Source organism: Nothoprocta perdicaria, unplaced genomic scaffold (assembly GCF_003342845.1).
Source record: "Nothoprocta perdicaria isolate Ctin4 unplaced genomic scaffold, notPer1 scaffold_66, whole genome shotgun sequence".
Taxonomy (NCBI): Eukaryota; Metazoa; Chordata; class Aves; order Tinamiformes; family Tinamidae; genus Nothoprocta; species Nothoprocta perdicaria.
The window spans coordinates 3274202-3292835 of record NW_020455932.1 but is presented as its reverse complement, the minus strand read 5'-3'; the positions used below and the strand labels follow the sequence as shown (position 1 = coordinate 3292835).

Genomic DNA, 18634 nt, shown 5'->3' with positions numbered 1-18634 from the left:
TTATTGCTGCTGATGGACAAAGGATGTTTGCTGTGCAGACTCGCTCGGCTTGTGGAAGGGGCAAAGAAAACAGCTTCCTATCTCCGTAAAATAATCCTGCGTAAAAACAAGTCTCGAGGACATCTGCAGGGCTGCTGCAGCAAGAGGACCAGGGGACAGAGTGTTGTGCTGCTGCACGGGGGTTGCTCCCACTGTCTCCACTTCTGGAAGGGGAGTTAGGTGCCCAGAGGGCGAGGGAGCTCCCAGGACCAGCAGCGAGGGGCAGGTCCTCACGCAGAGCTGCTCGCCCAGCTCGCCCAGGCAAACACTTACAGCTTTGAGGTTGGCCTCCTGCAGCTTCCGGGCCCTCTCCTCCAGGCGCTTGGCRATCACGGCCAGCTCGGCGTTCTTCCTCTTCAGGTGCTTCACCTTCTCCTCGGTCTCGGGGAAGCAGCTCCTGCGCTGGAAAACAGAGGGGAAGGTTCGAGGTGAAGCCCCCCCCCACCTGCCCTCGTGCYGCGCTGGGGCTGTGACAGCAGCCAGGTCCCCAGCCCTGCAAGACCTGCCGTGGCCAGGAATAGAGGAGGGCTTTGCCAGGTCTTCCATACTGCGCTTTTCCTGTTCTTACATATCTGACCCAACCATTAAACACCCCCTTCCTCTCCTCTCCATTCACTGAAGGCTCTGTTTTTTTCCTGGTATTTCTTATTACTGATGTGACTTTGTTGTCCCCCAGAAGTCACAAGAAGTCTCCATTCCTGGGTCCTTCAATGTGGTTGCTCTTCCTTTGCAGTGTGTTGTTCTCTCCACTTTTGCAGGCTCTGAGCCCATGGGCTGGCACGGCTGCCAGAGGGGCAGCCATGGGCTCCATTGCGTCCTAGAACCTGGGGCCTTTTTCCCTTTTTAGTTCATTTTCCCAATGTTCTGATGCTCGGCACATTGCTCCAGATCTGCAGACCCTATCGTAGACAGAGAGCTTTGCTACTGTCCCTTCTCTCTTGACATTGAGGCACGAGTTGAAGGGTAATGGGGAAAAAAAGCAGCAAAGGACTTTTTCATGTTTGCAAACCATTTTTTTTCTATTTATTCTGTGTGCTCTTAATCCCTTTGTATTTGTTATCTGTCCATTTTGATAAGCTGCAGATTGCCAGTGGCTTGCTCTCAAAGTCACATCCAGATGTGTGTGGCTGTCTTTTCACATCAGCAAAAATGTCAGGTCAACTGATCCTTCCAGTTATTTTCTTTGCTGCCCCTGTGAGATCYCTTGACCGGCACTTGCTTTTTTTTTCATTGCTCTATTTGCTTCTTTTCAGTCAAAAGGTCATGGCTGATTTTTAATAGTAAGATTTGATGAGAGCTKATATGATAGAGGTTTTGCTAAAATTCAGGTGTCTAGCGAAGGATAAACACCCCAGATTTCAGGTCATACTGAATTTATTTTTTCTATAGTAAGAAAATATTCTAAAGCGTATTTCGAACTTGGTCACATAAAACAAATGTTCAGTGGAGCAAATAAAGTGATCAAATTTTCAAGGGCGTTTTGAAGGGAGAAACCAACCTGAGTTGAAATCTTCTCAGATGCTTTCCCACCTTCTTCTGATCTTTTCTAAACCACAGTGACAACAGGAGATATGAAAGTACTCTGAGTTTAGGTTGGGAAATGGGAGAAGGAAAATCCCTTCGGCAGTGATGTGGGGCTAATCTGCCTCCAAAGGTGTGTGGAGGAAGCCCCACGTGGGCAGTGCCAGCATGAGCAGGCTCCTTGCCCTTGCACTGCTTGATACCCAGCAGAATCAAGGCACCTGAAGCAGATCCCAGTAGGAGGGTCTGAGAGCCAGTGTCCATCACACCACGCAGCGAGTCCCAGCTCCATCCGTTCCTTGGAGCTGGTCCTTCCATCCAGGTTGAAGGCTGGAGCGGGCCAGGCACTGGATGGGGGCCGGAGGCAGCAGTGCAGTTTTGGGGCTGCAGTGCTGAGCGCCGCCTGACCCCGGGGCTCCTGAGCTGGGCCCAYGCTGGCAGGTCCAGGGCTCGGGGCTGACGTGTGCAAGGGCCTTGTGCCAAGTCAGGGTCCCGTGTGAGGAGCTGAAGAGCCTCCTGCAAAGCTCAGAAGCCTGGACAATGTCGTGGGTGACTTGGTCCCAGGTGCATGGCCAGGGGTGGCACCTCACGGGGCAGGGCTTGTGAGAGGATGGTGCTCCTTGAGCTCCGGCAAGGAGACATGAAGGGAGGCATCTCCTCTGCTTATTACCCCAGGTTCCCAACCAGCCCTCACAGSCCCGGAGCGGCCCAAGAGCACCTGACGATGTAGGTGAAGCAGGCCGGGCTGCATGGCCCTGCGCCCTGCAGTGTCCTGGGTGCTGCAGGGTGCGAGCAGGGGCAGTGCTGCACGGCGGCCCYGGCAGTGCGGGAATCACTGTTCTGCTTTTCCCCTAAAGGGGAAACRAGAGCACCTTCCCCGCGCTGCTCCCCGCCGCGGCCTTGCTGCTCYGGCAGCTTTCCCGGGGCTGCGGAGAAAGTCTCGCGTGGTGTCCAGCGGGAAGCAGTGCCACATGGACATGGCGGGAAGAGTGGCAAAGGCTCCTGACCCTGCTCAGCGTGACGAGGAAGGGGCCTGCTCGGGCCGCGGAGGTGCCCAGAGCCCTCCGGCTGCCCTTCACTCCTGGCCCTGGGTGGCCCTAGGTCTCAGCACCCATCTGAGCGAGGCGGCCGATGCCCAGTGTGCCCAGGGCCCGGCCCCCTCGCCACGGAGCACCCTGAACCCCACGCACACGCGCCCGGCCGCCACTCACCAGCAGGCTGTTCTCCGCGGAGAGGCTGGTGCAGCGGTGCTGCAGGTCCTCCAGCGCGCTCAGCAGCTTCGTGTTCTGCCTCACGAGGAAGCCGTAGTCGGCCCCGCTCTGCAAGACAGCGCAGGGGAGGCCAGGCAGCCCCGCGGCCCACTGCGGCAGCGGGGAGGAGGCTGAGGCCGCAGCCTCTTCGGGGCCCCTGGCAAGCCCAGCTCCTCAGCGGGAGGCCGGCAGGGCTGCGCAGGCAGCACCGTGTCGCAGCGAGAAGCAGGGGCGGCCGAGGTGGTTGCAGGAGGGCTGAGGAGCTGCAAGTCCTTTGGAAAGTGGAGAGAGCAACGACCATGAGCTGCTCCCTGCCCTGCAGGGAGGCTCGTGCTGCTGGTGCTGCTGGGAGCCAAGGAAATCAGTGCGAGAGGAGGCCGGCGCTGTCCCCAGTGCCCGCGGCCCCAGCGCTGGCCTGCCTGCTCCMTGCCCTGCTGCACGCCTGCCCCAGCACCTCTGCCATCCAGGGCCATGGCACAGGGCTTCCCRGAGCAGAGGAAGGGCACCGGGAACCGCAGCCTGCGCAAGGATCGAGTGGCCCGTGGGCCTGGTGAGGTCTCRCGCGGTGCCCGGGAGGCGGCAGCCAGCACGGCCAACACAACCCGGGGCCACGGCGAGCGCTGAGCGGGCTGCCCCACTCAGCAGAGCCGCCCCGCTCCCCTCCTGCGCTGGCTACRATGCGGCCACTCGCTGGCTTCCAGGTTACAGCCGCCATCCACAGGGCAGCTTTCAGCTGGAGAGGAGGCGCGGGGACCTGCTGGCCTCCGGTGGAGGCCTCCCCTGCCTCCCCCTCGCAGCTCCCTGCCGGCTCAGCCGGGGAGGCAGCCCTGGGCACCGACTGCCCTCTCCGCGTGAGCCCCGGCAGGAGGCGGCACGCAGGATTTCTGGGCACACACCGCCTGGGTCCTGCCCCGTCAAAGGCAGCAGCAGCAGCTCTGYCGGGAGCTGTAGATCCGGCTCGTGCTTGGGGCTTCCTGCTGCGAGCTGCCGCCCACGGGCTGCCGAGGCAGGGCCCGGAAAGGCTTGTTGCGTGCCAGCCCAGCCCCCGGCCGAGCCCTGCGGCTCGGAACATCTGGCCAGATGTTTTCCCAGCACCCGGGCTCCAAGTGGCTGGGCAGCTTGTGCTGGTGCCACTCAATGCCCTGGGGACACCCCGTTAYGTAGCCCTGCACCAGCGCTTCCTAAGCAAAGATTACAAGCTCAACGTCACCCAGCTACCCAAGAGCGTCTTGCCAAACGTTCTCAGGAGCGAACACCAGGACAACTGGCTAAAACTCCTTGCACTTTTGAATAACAACATGTTTTGGCTTTTCTGTTGCTTCTGCTGGAGGAAAAATACTGGAGAGCTTCCTCTGGTGCTGCAAAACCTACCCCATCAGCACCTCCTGTGTGGCTACCATGCCCGCACTACCACCGTTGCCCAGGTTGGCCAAAAAAAGTCCTTTCCAAACCAGTGTAGTGCCAACGTTTCTTGCACTCATATAGAACTGCCTTAGCAAAGCAAGAAGGAAAAATACAAGTGAAGGAGATGGAAAACCCAAAGACCTCCCTGAAAAGCTAATGCCCAGGCCTTCTTTCCTGGCCTCCCATGGTGCGCAGTGGTCGGAGCAGCCCTCTGAATCACTGCAAGGGAATACTAGGGGCCACAAGTTGCAGAAATTTCTGTGCTTCAGAAAGTTTCTTCTATATTTTGAAACGAGAAAAAGAAAAAAAAAATCATAGGAAGGGAGACTACCTATTTCCATCTGCAGAAAAGCAGAAATATGTATATTTTCTCTATAGGTATTTTCAGAAATCCAGATCCAGTACCTGGCCATAAAGTTCAGCTAGCAGCCCATTCCCTCGAAATAAAAGCTGGAAGAATTTCTATATTGGAAACCCCTCTTCCGTGGCTGCAGAACACGAGGTCTCCAGCAGGCTGGGCGGCAGAGCCTCCCGGCCACTCACCCCTGTCGCAGGCAGGTGGTTGGCAAAGCATCCCCATTCAGACAGCGTCTCYTCTTCACTGCTCCAGCACCAACCACCTGGCTGAGGTGCCGTTTCCTGGGAGCTGCTGGCATCTCTGGCCCTTGCGGGGCTCCTTGGACGGGAGACCACGGCTGTGTGTGCGGCAGGGACCAGGCTTTCCCCTCGCCAGTACCTTCATGCTCCCCAGGGCTTCGCCAGGTCAGGCTCAAGATCCAGCTGCAGAAATGCTAGGGACGAAGATGTGGACATGGGAGATCTCCATATCACCTCCGCGCTGCAGCCTCAACAGCAGTCCTGCTGCAGCTCGAGAAGAGCCCCTGGTCCTCAGGGATGCTTTGCCGAACCCTTCCCGCTCGGCAGGCAGCTGGGACAGGCGCCGCAAGGCGTGACGCAGCTTGAACCCGCTGCGCCAGCACAGCAAACCACTTGGAGCTGAAGGGCTGTCTAGACGTCATCCCACACTCATTAAACATTCATTCCCTGTAATGAAATGGCTTTTAATTTATTAACCGCTCCGCTGTTCCTCGCCGCTCCGCTGCTCCTCCGTGCGGCCTCACTCCAGGCCAAGCCCGTGTTCCCCTGGGTAYTGGGCTTTGGAGGCAAGTTGAGGATGTCATTAGAAAAAAGAGGCAYGGAGCCCCATCCGAGAAGTGACTTGGCTTAATAAAGATATGAAATCATGCCCGCGGGAGCCTGGAGCGGAAATCCAAATGCTTCCTTTGGACGAGGATTTTTTTGGGGGAACTGAAGCCAAGCAGGACAGAGCCRTGCTTGAAGCCAAGGGGAGGCAGAGAGGTTTCTTAGGGAGCCCCAGGGCAGCCGTATGGAGCAGTCAGGAGCCTCCCTGGACCACTGCAAACCCATCCGCTGAGACCTGCTCTGTGGCTATCAGGGAAAATTGCCGAAGCCAGAGTAATTGCAGGAACGAAGCGAGCAGAGGCAGACGGAGGAGAGCAGACCGCATAGCCGCCCTGCCAGCTGCAGCTTCCAAGCCGCTTGTCGCAGGGGAAACGGCATTATCTGTCACCACTTTTGGCAGATTTCTCCAAAAATACAGTCTCTTCAGGATGCCTCCGGAGCTGCTGAACAAAGAGGAGGTCTCCCTAGGTAGCTGCAAGAAGCTTTCGCTTTTTCACCCGAAAGCTTCACAAGGCTGYGGTGACTTGCGGTGGCTTTGACAGGAAGAGGCTCCCAGCCTGAATGCTGAACGGGTCACGTAGCCAACCCCACCGGGAGCACCCAGGCTCCAGCGCGGTCTTAAAAGGCCTGTGGAAAACGTGAGGGAAGCTGTGCGGGGGGCAGTAAATCAAGGCACGGCGAGGGCGGTGGGCTCTGCCACGCGGCGAGGGTGGCAGGGCTGCCAGGCGCCCAACACGGCTTCCCGGTGCCACCGAGACCAAGAGGCCAAAGCCGAAGCAGCCCCGCTATAAATCACCCCGCAGAAGCCAGCGGGGAGGGATGGCTTTAGCAGGTGGTACATTCCACGAGTGGGAAGTCTCGGATGCTTTTTGGAAACAGGCATTCTCCTGATTTTTATATATATAATTTTTTAAATGTGCCTATGGGATAGGAGGTATAACTCAACCTGCCAGGTTTGCTTTGCAAAAGGTGTCTCTAAAATCCAAGGCCTGCATTGCAGTCACTCTTCCCTAAGCCTGTGGTTTTCCTACTGCCTTGGATATATTAAATCCACCAGCTCTCGTTTAAAGTCATTGTCACCTGTCACTTAATAAATTCCAGGCTCCACCGTGTTCAAGTCRTTTAGCTGTTCTGGCCTTGGTAATTGGTTTCCTTCGCTTCTTGGTCCTTGCTGCTCGGAAATGAAACTTGTCCTTGCAAATCCATTTTCTTCTCTTGCATTAAGGCTTAAAGGAATTGGTTGGCTCTCGGAATGAGGTTATTTTCTCTAGGCTGCCATTCTGCAGTGCCCTCGCTGCATGTGAAAAGCGAGTCTAAAATAGGCTCGCTGCTCGGGCAGGGARCGAGCCAGCCCTCGGCTGCTGTTGCAGGAACAATCCTGTACCACAGCACACGCTAGCCAGGCGAAGGCAGCAGCATTATTTTTGTTAAAGGTATGACAGAAATAAGGGAGATGCTTGGGATGCAGTCACAGTTATTCTGTCACTCCTTTATTCTCCCGTCCGTGTCCCACRGCACTTCCTCTAGATCATTATTTTATGCCAAGTCCCTGGTTTTAGGCACAAAATCCCTTGACTTCATCACGCTTCCTATCCAGCTCCTCACCCCGTTTATTGCCCTACCAACTCCTGTTTCCATGATTCAACGTTTTCCCCTATTGCTCGCCCCGCTTCCAGCCTACTGCTTGCCTTTATTTATCCCAATTCCTCATTTGTCTGATTTTTATCACCCCGTGTAACAAATTCAYGGTAGAAATAATCCATCAAAGGCTGTTAATTTCAAAGACACTGCCTCCAGCATGCGGAGTTTGGAGCCACAAACTGCAAGATACCGAGTGAATATTCAGAGAAACGTTTACTACATTCCTACACCCTTCCCTAGGTCCCCCCTTTTGGACACCACCAGACTATTATAGGTCTTCCTGTRTTCCTCACAACATGTTGAAAACGAGATGCCCAAGTAAAACTAGAGTCTCACAAATTCCTGCCAGAGTCCCCCAAAGCTTCTTAAAAACCGCACTATCATCAGTCCCAAGAAAGCAAACCCAGCTACTCCAGCTGCAGAAAAATGAGGGCAGGAGCCCCGATCACGCTGGTTAGGTTGTCCTTAGATGAGCTCAGCTTCTCCAGTCTCCATAACCAAGGAGAAAGCAAAATTCCTSTAAAACCGAGCCAAGGAGGAACGCAAGTGGAAAATAAACCCCCTGGGCAAAGGCAGCACGTCAGCGCTCGGGAAGCCAAGCCTGCAGCTGCTTCCAGTGTCAACRTGGAGCCATTTCTCACCTTTAGCAGCAAATCCAAAGGAAAAGAGATTTTGCAAGCAAGAGAAAAGAGGTTCTGCAAGAGAAAATGACACCGAAACTCCACAAGGCTCCTGAAAAGTCAGTTTTGAGTAACCCTGACATACCRCTCACGCACTTCATGGCTCAAAATCAGACCAGGCAGATGAAATGGTTGGAAGCCTCAGAGAAACTCTTCTCTTTCCACACAAGCACAGCCTGTCCCATGCATTATAAAGAGGAAGAAGTGCCTACACCATGACTTAGATCCCCATGGAGACCTGCAGGGTCTCTAGTGCAGGAAAAACCCTGCTCAGGACACAGGCAGGGCAGGTGCTCATCCAGCTGAACAGCTTCTGAAATCTAAACTTCCCCTTGTGTGATACCAGAATCTTACGCTGGGACCTTATGCTTCTTGCAGCACACAGTGACCTGCCTAACGCAGAAGCTTGAGGGGTTGTGGTTGGTCCCGTACTGGATTTCACCAGCTGTGACCCAGCCCGTGGTAGGGGTTGGCTGTAGACAAGGCATTGAATGCTTGGGATATTACAAGTCTTTCCGTAACCCTGTGACTTGGGCTGCAAGGTACGATGGTGATTGTTGAGATAGGGCCCGTTCCTGCTTGGCTGCCAGAGTACCTACAAGGGGTCGTGCAAAATAACCTCCTAAAGGTAGAACCACATCATCTTCCTGTCCCGGGCTGCTCTGCAGCACGCTTGGGCCCTTCCCCCTCCACACGCCTCAGGAAGCAGAAGGCTGCATTTGGTTGTAAAATTCAGGTGACAACTGGGAGCCAAACCAGCCAAGCTGCCCTCTCCCCCGTTACAGATCTTTCCGGCTCGTGCTGAATGTGTTAACAGCTCCCATGYAAATGCAGAAGAGAGATGACTTCTTATCTCCTGCTCCTTTCTTATTCACCTGTATTGTCCATCAACTCTTGAATAAAGCACATGGGTATTGGTTTTCTCTAGAAGGCATTTGGACTTTCTGAACAAAACCTTTTTTCARAAACCAAAGGAAGCCTCCAGCTCCCAGCATGGCAGGCCAAGGAGCCCCAAGGTCTTCATGGAGCATCTGGACTTCCTTGTTGATGCCACGTGTAAGAATTCTAGGTAGCAAACATGCAAAAAAAAAAAAAAGGGACAATTGGTCATCTTTAATCTCTCATCTTCCTTGTAACACAAATGCTAGCCCAAAGAGCCATTCTCCCAAGGACAGTGAAATGTTCTGGTGCCCATAAGAACACTTGGGAACAGAGTACCTGTTCACAGCTGAGCTCAGCAGGCAGCTCTGTGCTATTTCAGGGGTTCACGCTGAAGGGCCATCAAACTGCATCTCATTAAATTCCCTCCCCATGCAGGACTGCCACTACCGTGTTCCAGATGAGCACTTGAAGAGTTCACGTGTCAGGTCGTCCCGTTTCAGAGCCCCAGTGCCATTATTTGTGGGTTTAGAAGTCTGCTTTTCCTGAAAGATAGGCTAGACTTCCTAGATCTCCCGATACTCTGAAGAGCACCGAGACAGACACACTCTTCCATTGTAGAAGGTATAKTGTGGAGCTGGAGATATAGATTTAATACTCTCAATTCAGTTCTCTAGCACATGTGTCTGCTCCACAGCCCTCTCATCATGACTACCTGATTTGCAGTTTCCAAGAAGCCAAAAGCATGGCAGTGGTGAGCCACCATGCCTGAATTAGAACACGCAAAATGAGAAAGACGTCAAGACAAGTGRTCATACCCCAATCATAGCCAACTCCGAGACTCCAAGGCCTGTCTGAAAACCAGTTTGTCCAGAGGAGCCACAGGACGCAATGAGATGGTTGGTCTTCCTCATCCTCCGTATTCCCCACAAGCCATCCTGGCCAGACTATCTTGGCACATCTTCATGCTCAAGGTTATCTGAGTGGAGTTAGCTTGCTTTGGAAGGTAAGGGAAATTCAGTACAGTTTGCCTTGTGTTCCCTACTATTGTTTCTAAAATTTAAGTCTCGTTGGACTTTCTTGGCAGGTGGCTCTCTCAGGTTGGTCACACTTTCCTAATGCCTGCAGAAAACACTCAGAGTTGTTTGCATGAGAGTGAGTTTTGGCAAGACATGAAGTAATTTACTTAAATTTTGAGCAAGATGAAGTTGGTTATTTTATTAAAGGAAATGTGGGAAATAATGTCTGCATCAGCAAGAAACAGCCTTAATACCCAGAAAAGACTTCTAATCCTGCTACTGTCTTTTTTTCCTTGCTGATCTGTCCTTCTTCGTCAGAGGTACAGCTCTTCTGCTCTAATAAGCAGTTTTCCGTCTTTAGCTGGGAGCATTTGAAGGTCTTWAGAAACTCCTGCAAAAGTCATTGAGCTTCTTGTTAAAACCAGCTTGGGCTGAAGACTTGATGCACAGGATCTTTACAAGCATTATAGAATTCTGATTGTATATGTGTTTTTTGTTATTACAGCTCACTGAGAGCAACTGCTTCTTTTGTGGGTGTTTAACCTCCTACTCATTTGGAGCTCCTTGTCTTAAGCATCGTCACTTGAGTTTTACAGAGTTATTGAATCCCTACAACACCTCCTGCCCTCAGCTTCAGGCAAAGCTGTATGCTCTGTGTTTAAGAGATTCACATCCCTCAGAGTTTGGAGGTACTAGCCAGCTCCAAGCCAGCTCCAAGCCAGCTCCAAGCCAGCTCCAAGCATCCTAACTGTGCTCTAGCTTCTGTGGCTGACGGGACACCAAAACAGGGATATGGTCACCCTGCTGAGATTATCCCATCCGCAAGTACAGCCCGGGGAAGTTGGTGGAAGGAAGAGTAATGCTGGAAGTGAAGGGCATGGGGAACATTCCAAAGTTGAAGGACTTTACTCCTTTCCTCACTACCAATTTAGAGCATCAAGAAAGTTTTCACTAGTCCCAAGCCACCCCCCCCATTTCCAGGATCAAAGCAGCTCCCAGGTGAGCAGCATCCCGTAAGATATGCAGGTTACTGATCTCATGGAGGATGTCCTTTAAGAGCAGTTTGACAGCACTATGGGAATTTTCCAGTTTCCAGCAAGACTATCTGTGCCACTTGAACCACAGTCTTCYTACACAGACAACATTTTTCTCTTTCTCTGATATTCACTATTTTGACAACCTAAAATATTCTGTGCCCAGAGATTCTCCTCATGAGAGCAATTTCTTAGCTCTTCTGCTTGCTCCAGGTTGGACTTGAGACKCCAAGCATCCTCTCCCAAACCACTTCTGATTCCAGAGGTCCCTTGCCAGTTCCTAAATGGGGTATCAGCTCTCCACACTCAGGAGGGATTTGAGCAATAAATCTAATACTAACTTGACCTACAGACAGCCTTAACATCTGCCCCAGGGGAAAAAGAGAGGAAGAGCAGACAGAGCTGGTACACACAGCAAGAACTTCACCCTAAAATCACCTTTAATCAATTCTGCGAGCCGGGGATGAGCCCTCAGGAGGCTTTTCCCAACATTAGGAAATTATTCCCTGGAGGCAGATGTCCTGTTTGCATAATGCAGCATTGACATCTCAAGGACAGATGCGCTGCGCTCTCAAAGGAAGGCCAGCTCTGACAGCAGCACACATGGCACCTACAGCTCACGTCCCAGGCTGCTGAGGAAGAACCGTCCTTGGGAGGAATGCTGTGCAAGATGTGCTGTCTCCATGGTCTCCAGACAGAATATGGCACCTTGTTCCCTAGGAAATGTATCTGAGGATGCAGTTCCAACAGCCCAGCTCCACCTGCGCTTGCTGTGCCACAGTCAGCAATGCTGAGCTCCTGCCTGCGCCTGAACCAGAGCCTGTCTAGCCATGAGACTCTCTCATCACTAAAGCCACTTGATGGCAGAAGAAGGTGCTGATTTTGTTCCCCAAAAAGAGACAGCCTAACTTCTCTGGGAATTAAAACCAATGTTGAAAACCAGCCAAAACCAACTATGGCACTGGGGCAGCACTACCACAGCTCTGAGTACCACCACGATACTGCCAAGTACCACTATATTATTGCTCTGATACCACCACGGTACCTTCCACGTACCAACAAGTACCACCACATCATTGCCACAGTGCGGGGTGACAATCTTGTACCCTTAAGATAATAATAATAATTCACGGTGCTTCCACAGAATTGGCCTCTGAGAGAAGGGCAGAAAAAGGAAACAACAGTGAGCCACCAAACTAGGAGCATCCAGGATCCAGCCAAAAGCACAGAGGGAAGACGGACGCAGCACTGCTGCCCTACGAAGCACGTAGGGTCCTCACCTCTTCAACATCACATGTAGACACAGCTGACACCCACGAGACTGCAGCAGGTGACAGACAGAGCTGGCGCAGAGCCGTGGCCCATGAGGTGTTGTTCAGCTGCCAGAGCACCCACAAACACCATTTGCACCTTATCCCTGCCACCTTCCCACCCACCCTGGCTTTAGGCTAGGGTAAGGTAGTCCTGGATTTGTTTCTTGCTTCCTGAAGGAAAAACGCAGTCACCAAAGCAGAGCCACATAGAGGGAGCACCAGCGTGGACAGCAGCCCCTCTCCTAGATCTCACACCCGGCTCCCTCACCACGACAAGCCACTTCCCTCCCCCACTGTCTCTCCCAAAGGGAGAGGAGACCGTAAATTTGGCACAACTGATTTCATTCTCAAGCGTGTTTAAAAGAGAGACCAGGAGCAGAAATGCTTCCCATCCTCCTGCCCCATTTTTTTGGCTGGAGCTCTTCTGGAGCACCCAGGAGCCGTGATTAGAGGCAGACTAAGGACTGCATAATTAAATGCATCTTTTCCCTGAACATCACAATAAACAGCTGTTAAAAAATGGCACACGAGAAACTGCACAGTGCCTGAGTGAAACCATTTCCCCTCCCAGAGGGTTCCCAGCACCGCTGTTTCTCCTGCAGCGCTCTGATCTCTAGCCATGCTCAGGACTCCAAGGAGCACAGCGCAGGCAGAGCTCAAAAACCTCATCCTAATCCACTGCTCAGCTCTTCCCTCCGCCCTGTCCTCAGAAAGGACAGGCAGAGACTTGATTTCCCAGCTTCTTTTAAAGCTCTGTGGAGCTACCCTAGACTGCAAGGAGGTCTGAGAAAGGCGATAGATTTTACCCAAGGGGCTGGAGTGCGAGTTGTCCTAAGAAGCTAGTGAACTTTTGTGGCCCCGTTTGAGGGGACAAGGGTCTGAGGAAGTCTCCTGGGCTGCTTTCAGAGAGATGTGGCCAGGGATGGGGCCCTGGTGAGCGAAGCTCCGGTTGTCTCTGCTGGGAGAAATTCAGGTCCCCTGGGTGGGCAGCCCCCACCAGGCTGCCCCAAGGGGAGAGGGGATGCTCTGGAGGAGGATACCAGCGGATCGCGGCCCATCTCCAAGTGCAGAGAGATGCTGCAGTGACGAGGAGCCCGCTCACCCCCCATGCTCGTGCAAGGACCGTCTGCACTGGGGAGCCCGTGCAGAGGGTTCCTGGGGAGCTCCTGAGCACCTCCCAACACCGGCCAGCTGGAAATGCCTGCTGAAGGGCAGCAAGTGGAGCAGATCCYTGCTCTTCCACTCCAGTGCACTGCAGGAGCAGCCTCTTTGGGCAGCTCCCAGCCCCACATTAGCCTTACCAGTAGCTCGGCCATGGCCAAGCACAGCTATTGCCCCTGCCTGTGGGGTATCAAGGTCACAAGTCCCCCAGCCGCCTCTCTCTCACTGACATCCCCGCCGCGACATTCCACCCAGCAGGAGACGCTCAGCGACAGCTTCCTTACCTGGGGGGATCTGGCTGTCTGGTCGCATTTGAGCCCATCCGTCGCATTCAGGGGCCTCTCAAGTGCCGGTGCTCGAGATGGTGGGTCCTGCTGGGGGTCCTGGGCCTGTCCACAGAGGGTCCATGGGGAGTCTCGGTGGGATTGGGCTGCTGTGCTCTCCTGCAGCCCCAACTCTGGCGCTGCTGGGGGCAGCGGAGGGGTCGTCTTGTCACCATCCTCTGCTGCAGGGGCTCCACCTTCACGCGTGTCTGTCACCACAGCCATGTCTGGATGGGCAGAGGCCGCAGGGACGGTGTCCCCCAGCGCCAGAGCGCAGCTCTGCCACGCTGCCGTGGGCGGCAGGTCCGCGTGAGACGCCCTCCCCTCCTGCTCCTCCATGGCTTCGCTGGGGGCACGGCACCTCTCCTGCGCGATGGGCTCACCCCGACACGGCGAGGACCACACGGAGCTCCAGGAGCCAGCAGAGAAACCCTGCAGGCATCACAGCTGCCCCGGCGYGAGCAGTCCGGGCTGCGGTTCCTCACGGCAGGGTCGGAGGCAGCCGAAGCATCGCGGCGCTGGAGGAGGCACCATCCTTGTCTGCTCCGTCAGGCTTGGCAGGCTGGAGCTTCACCGCACGCTCCCCCCCCTCCTCCCCGTCATACAAAGGCTGCATGACGAGCGGTGCCGCGCCGGGGCTCGCTCCCGCGCTCCGCCGCCGCTCCGTCGCGCGCTTCCCCCGGTGCTGTGCCCAGCRCGGGCGGCATCGCCATCCTTCCCTCAGTGTCCCAAGCTCGCACCTAGAGAGGCCAGGACCAGCCGGGCGCTCGCCCCATCCTCGCGCAGCCCCAAGGATGATGTAGGTGGAGGGGCTGGGGAAGTTGGCAGCCTTTCGCGGCGCTCCAAGGAATCCGTCTGTGCCGCTTGCTGGATTTTTCCAGTGCCTGCTCGGGAATCACCGGAGCCCCACACATAAATACTGCCAAGTCATCAATATTAAAACGGGCCTTACACCTCGGCAGGGCCGCGCGGCTCCTGCAGCCCTCCAATGGCAGCGGGCCCTGCCGGTTTCCATGGAAATCATGCGGGAATGATGTTTGCTGCCTATTGATTAGGCGTGGGGCTACTGCAATCCCGAGCTGTCACACGAGGGACACGGGTGCCTGGCCCGCAGGCCTCCAGGGAGGCCCCGCTGCCCGCGGCCGGCCCGCACCTCCCACCGCCCCGCGCCCCATGGCTTCCCACACTGAGGAGCCGGATCCCTCGGAGCCCCGCAGGGCCCCCCGCGTGGCTACAGGCCCAGGGGGCTCGGAGGCCGTTTCCAGGCTCCCTCTCRCTYGGCCTCTCCTCAGCTGTGAGGAACRGCAGCGCAGCTCTGCTCCAGGGCTCCCCRCGCCCAGGGGGCCTTGCCGCARCGTCCGGCTCCCCGCCAGCGAGCCRAGAACTCGACCCCCATCAGCGCRGCCCGGGGAGGGCCATGATGGGAGCGACATCCCGAAGAACCAGCAGCTCAGCTCGGGTGCCCAAAGTGAGGGCTGGAGCCCATGTCCCAGGGGGTCACTTGAAGCAAGGCGAGCAGGGAGGAAGCTGTTGTATTTGATATGATCCAAGGAGACAAGAGCTGGCAGCATGACACCATAGGAAGGCTGGCTCTGCCTTTTCCAACGCGCGCACGCGCCCGCAGAGCGGGCAAGCGGCTGTGCTGGCTCCCTGCCGCCTCCCTGCCTCGCCGCATCCCTGATGGAAGTTATTTCTAGTTGTTAAGCTGTATGGTGTTAGCAGTTCTCAGGGGAAAAGCATTGGGTTGCTATCTGGGACAGGCACTCCAAGGGAGRCCTGTTTGCCATTATAAAACCCAGCCCTGCTCAAAGGTTGCTCGACTGCAGAGCGAGATCTCGGTCACGGCTTCTCTGCACTCAGGAGGTGTCAAAGACCATCGGAGAGGAAGCTCATATCACTGCAAATCACTTTGTTTTGGCACCTCCTGTTTCCTTGTTGCTTTGTACTTTGCAACTGAAGCAACTGAAGGTCCCACTGCTAGTGCCTCTCCCCTGCAGGATACTCTGTTTTGCAGACATAGCTCCTGCATGGGGAAAGAACCAGCCTTGGACCTCCATTCACTCTGGGTGAGCCACTGCAGAGGAGGCTCTTCAGTGGTCAGCATGCTTATTTCAGATACTGCTTTGTGAGCATCCTCTTCAGGAGCTTCACTGGCCAAATCCAGGTTCATACAATGCAGATGTGCACTTCTGAGCTAGCTGCTCAAGCTGTCTCCGTGGGATATTTGTCATTTCTTCCTGAGATTGGCATCTAATGCAGTGCAGAGAAATCACCACTAATTCCTGTCTCCCACACTGACTGTGAAGGGTCTAGATGACCCAATTAGATGAAGACCTGCACTGTCAGGAGTTAATACTAGTTCTAACAGTTTCACATCTAACAGCATTCTAGGTGTCTGTCATCCATCTGAATTTTAAAACTCCAAGGTCTACATTTTAGGAGAAAAAATAAATAAATAAAAAATCACTAAGCAATGAACAATGCAATGAACATAGCCAACAGACCGGAAAGATTTCTAGCAGTTGATCCCCCCGCCTGCATTTTCTGGTACCTGCATATCTTCAAAAGAGCAGCTTAAGTGACYCCTGTCCAAGGCAGCTTGGCAGGAACTGGACTCCACCACATGTCCCGGTCAGAAAATCTCAGCAGGTCCCTGCATACGACTTTTTCCCCCAGGGCAATCCCAAGCAGGATCCTTGGACACCACAAAAGCGTGGATTAGGGTCTAGGCCCTGCTCAGCTCACAAGACAGAGTAAGTAGGTTTAATTAGCAGGAGGCGAGAGCCAGCAGTGGGAAGGGAAATATAACACTGATAAAATCGTGTGGTTGCAGGCAATGAACACACCACTCACACAGCAGAGCTGCCTTGGAAACCCAGCTACAACACATTTTGTTTTGCACTTCAAGTGTCATATGCTGTTCACTGTCTCTGCTCATCTCAGGGACCTACCTCCATCACTTCCTCTTGGGCATCTCRTAGCATCTCCTACTCAGCAGTAGGTGAGTAGTCATGTAGCATCAGAGTCCTCCCTGGAACTCACTACCTTGGGTTTCCTGGAGCAGGAAGACTGGAAACAACTCTCTGGACTGACTCACACACGTTTTCTGGCCTTCCACAGGCCTCCAGGAGTTCCTGGAGGCCATGAGTGTCCAGGATGCCAACATTCCTCCCCACAGCTATAAGTCCCCCGTTAAAGTGCCGTGCTGGCTCGGGAGCTCCCTGAGCTTTGCATTCTTGCCTTCATAAGAATCTCAGTATATATGAAAAGAACCCCTGCTCCTATTCACCCAAGCATCTGCTAGAGTGACTCTAGGTCAGAAGGACCAAAACATTCTGGGAGATCCTTGAAGCTCTCTGTACACAGGGAAGACCCCAGGATCAGGGAGAGAACAAAAAGAAAGTACTTAAAGTGCTTACATGGAAAAGCWTCATGTCACATCAGCAGGGAGCAGCAAGAGGACTGCAGTAACCTCTCACTGACCAAGGAGGGGAGTGAAAGTCCAGGGATGAGCTTATGGTGCTCCAGGTGGGTGGGGAGGTGCCAGGTGAGGCTGTTCAGGGCAATTAGAACTAATTAGTGTCCTCAGGGGTTTGTCCACTTCTCTTGTGATGCTGGGGATGGTGTTTGTAGAGACCAGAAAGGGTTTGTGTGAGAGACTGTGATTCACTGAGGTCTCACCTGGGGAAGGAGGCTTGAGGATGAGCAGCCTGCGACGCAGCTGCACTCGCAGGCGCCTCCAGACCAAGGCGACCGGCCACGTGCTGACCCATGTCCCCCTTCCCTGCATGCTGGCTGCGTTGGCAGTGCTCCAGGCTCCCAACTTCTCCTTCCCACCCGTGCGGCTGCACCCAGGAACAGTGCCGGGACTGAAGCCCAGTTAAACATAACCCCATATAAAAGAGGATGTGAGAGGCCGGCGCACGTCGGTGTTGGCGTCACGGTGCAGCCCYAGACGGACACAGTGCTCCCCTGCATGAAAACACGCGCATGCGCAAGCACGGTCACACACACACACGCTGGGTGGGTGCCCACGTCCCCCACGGGGRCTGACAGAGCACCAGGAGCCACAGGAGTCTTTGAGCAAAAGCAGCCCGAGCACCTGCGCTGCTCGGGGCGTCTTCTCCAGGGCCTGGAAAGCAGCTGGGTGGAGGAGCTTCTCCCTGCCCTAGGTGCTAGAGAGCAACACGGAAGAGGATGAGGATGGAGCTGCCAGGCCCGGGGGCTGCACAGGGGCAGGACTGAACGAGTGAAGTACTGCCAGGATCAGCAGTTCACCCCAGTAAGGAAAGAACACGTTTCCTTGCAGGAACCCGTCAAAGCGCTTTCAATATGCACACAGGGCACTAAAAAAAGGAACTGCTTTTTTTTTTTTTTTAAGTAGCAGTTTCAGTTGTGCTGCTTTCAGCAAGAAACACGTTTTCAAACCTCCCTTAGAACAGTGAATATTGAATGGTTGGAATATTCAGAACCACAAATACCTCAGTTGTAAGCAGTCAGTATTTGTAATTCCTAATAATTCAGCAGTCGACACTGGTTATTATAAGCTTGAACTTTCAAAACATTTGCACCCCGGAATTGTTGCAGCTTTTTTTCCCTCCATTGCCTTTATTTTCCTTGCAGGACTCCCACACTGTGAAAGCTGCTCAGTGCTGAGCACGTCGCTGCTTGCGGGGGGCAGCTTAGCCCTGCTGCTCAGAAACCTGCCACCCCGTGGCCGTGAGCACAGCTTTGATTTGGCTTTTTCTGCCTGTATCCCTTTCAAATATTTACAAAGCTGGAGAACTTTGGGAAGCTGAAACAGCAAAATGAAAGCAAAACACCCCAGGCCTCTCTGGCCATTGGGGAGGGAAGAAAAAAAAAAAAAAGAAAGAAGGAACAAAGTGAAAGAAAAATATCCCGGCTTCAATAGGCACATCCGCAAATGCTCCAGCACACAAACTTCTCCAAAAAGTGGAAGCTTTCCCATTAGAATTTRGGTTCAAGAAAATAATAGAAAACTGTCTTTACTTTGATAGTGTATTCCTACTGTTTTAGGAGGTCCTTTCAAAGGCCAGGACTTCTGGAGCTGAAGTCATGTGTATGAAGTGGTATTTTGTGTGCTGGAGACCCTCCCGCTGTGCCCCTTGGAGGCTGTTCGCTGACTCACAGCGAGGAAGGGGCAGGT

General features: G+C 54.1%; 1 protein-coding gene and 1 long non-coding RNA gene across 2 annotated transcripts; both read right to left on the bottom strand.

The window, feature by feature from the left end:
• Positions 1–13769, bottom strand: LOC112956674 (peripheral-type benzodiazepine receptor-associated protein 1-like). Its single transcript, XM_026050158.1, has 3 exons — positions 13429–13769; positions 2772–2879; positions 1–441 (listed from the first exon to the last, which is right to left on the bottom strand). Exons 1-3 carry the CDS (start codon positions 13690–13692, stop codon positions 1–3), a joined length of 813 nt encoding a protein of 270 aa, XP_025905943.1. The 5' UTR covers positions 13693–13769.
• A 1374-nt stretch (positions 13770–15143) lies between these two features.
• Positions 15144–16942, bottom strand: LOC112956723. The gene is made up of 3 exons (XR_003251091.1): positions 16887–16942; positions 16019–16162; positions 15144–15895 (listed from the first exon to the last, which is right to left on the bottom strand). It is a non-coding gene; the product is annotated as an uncharacterized LOC112956723 (long non-coding RNA).
• Positions 16943–18634: the final 1692 nt, after the last annotated feature.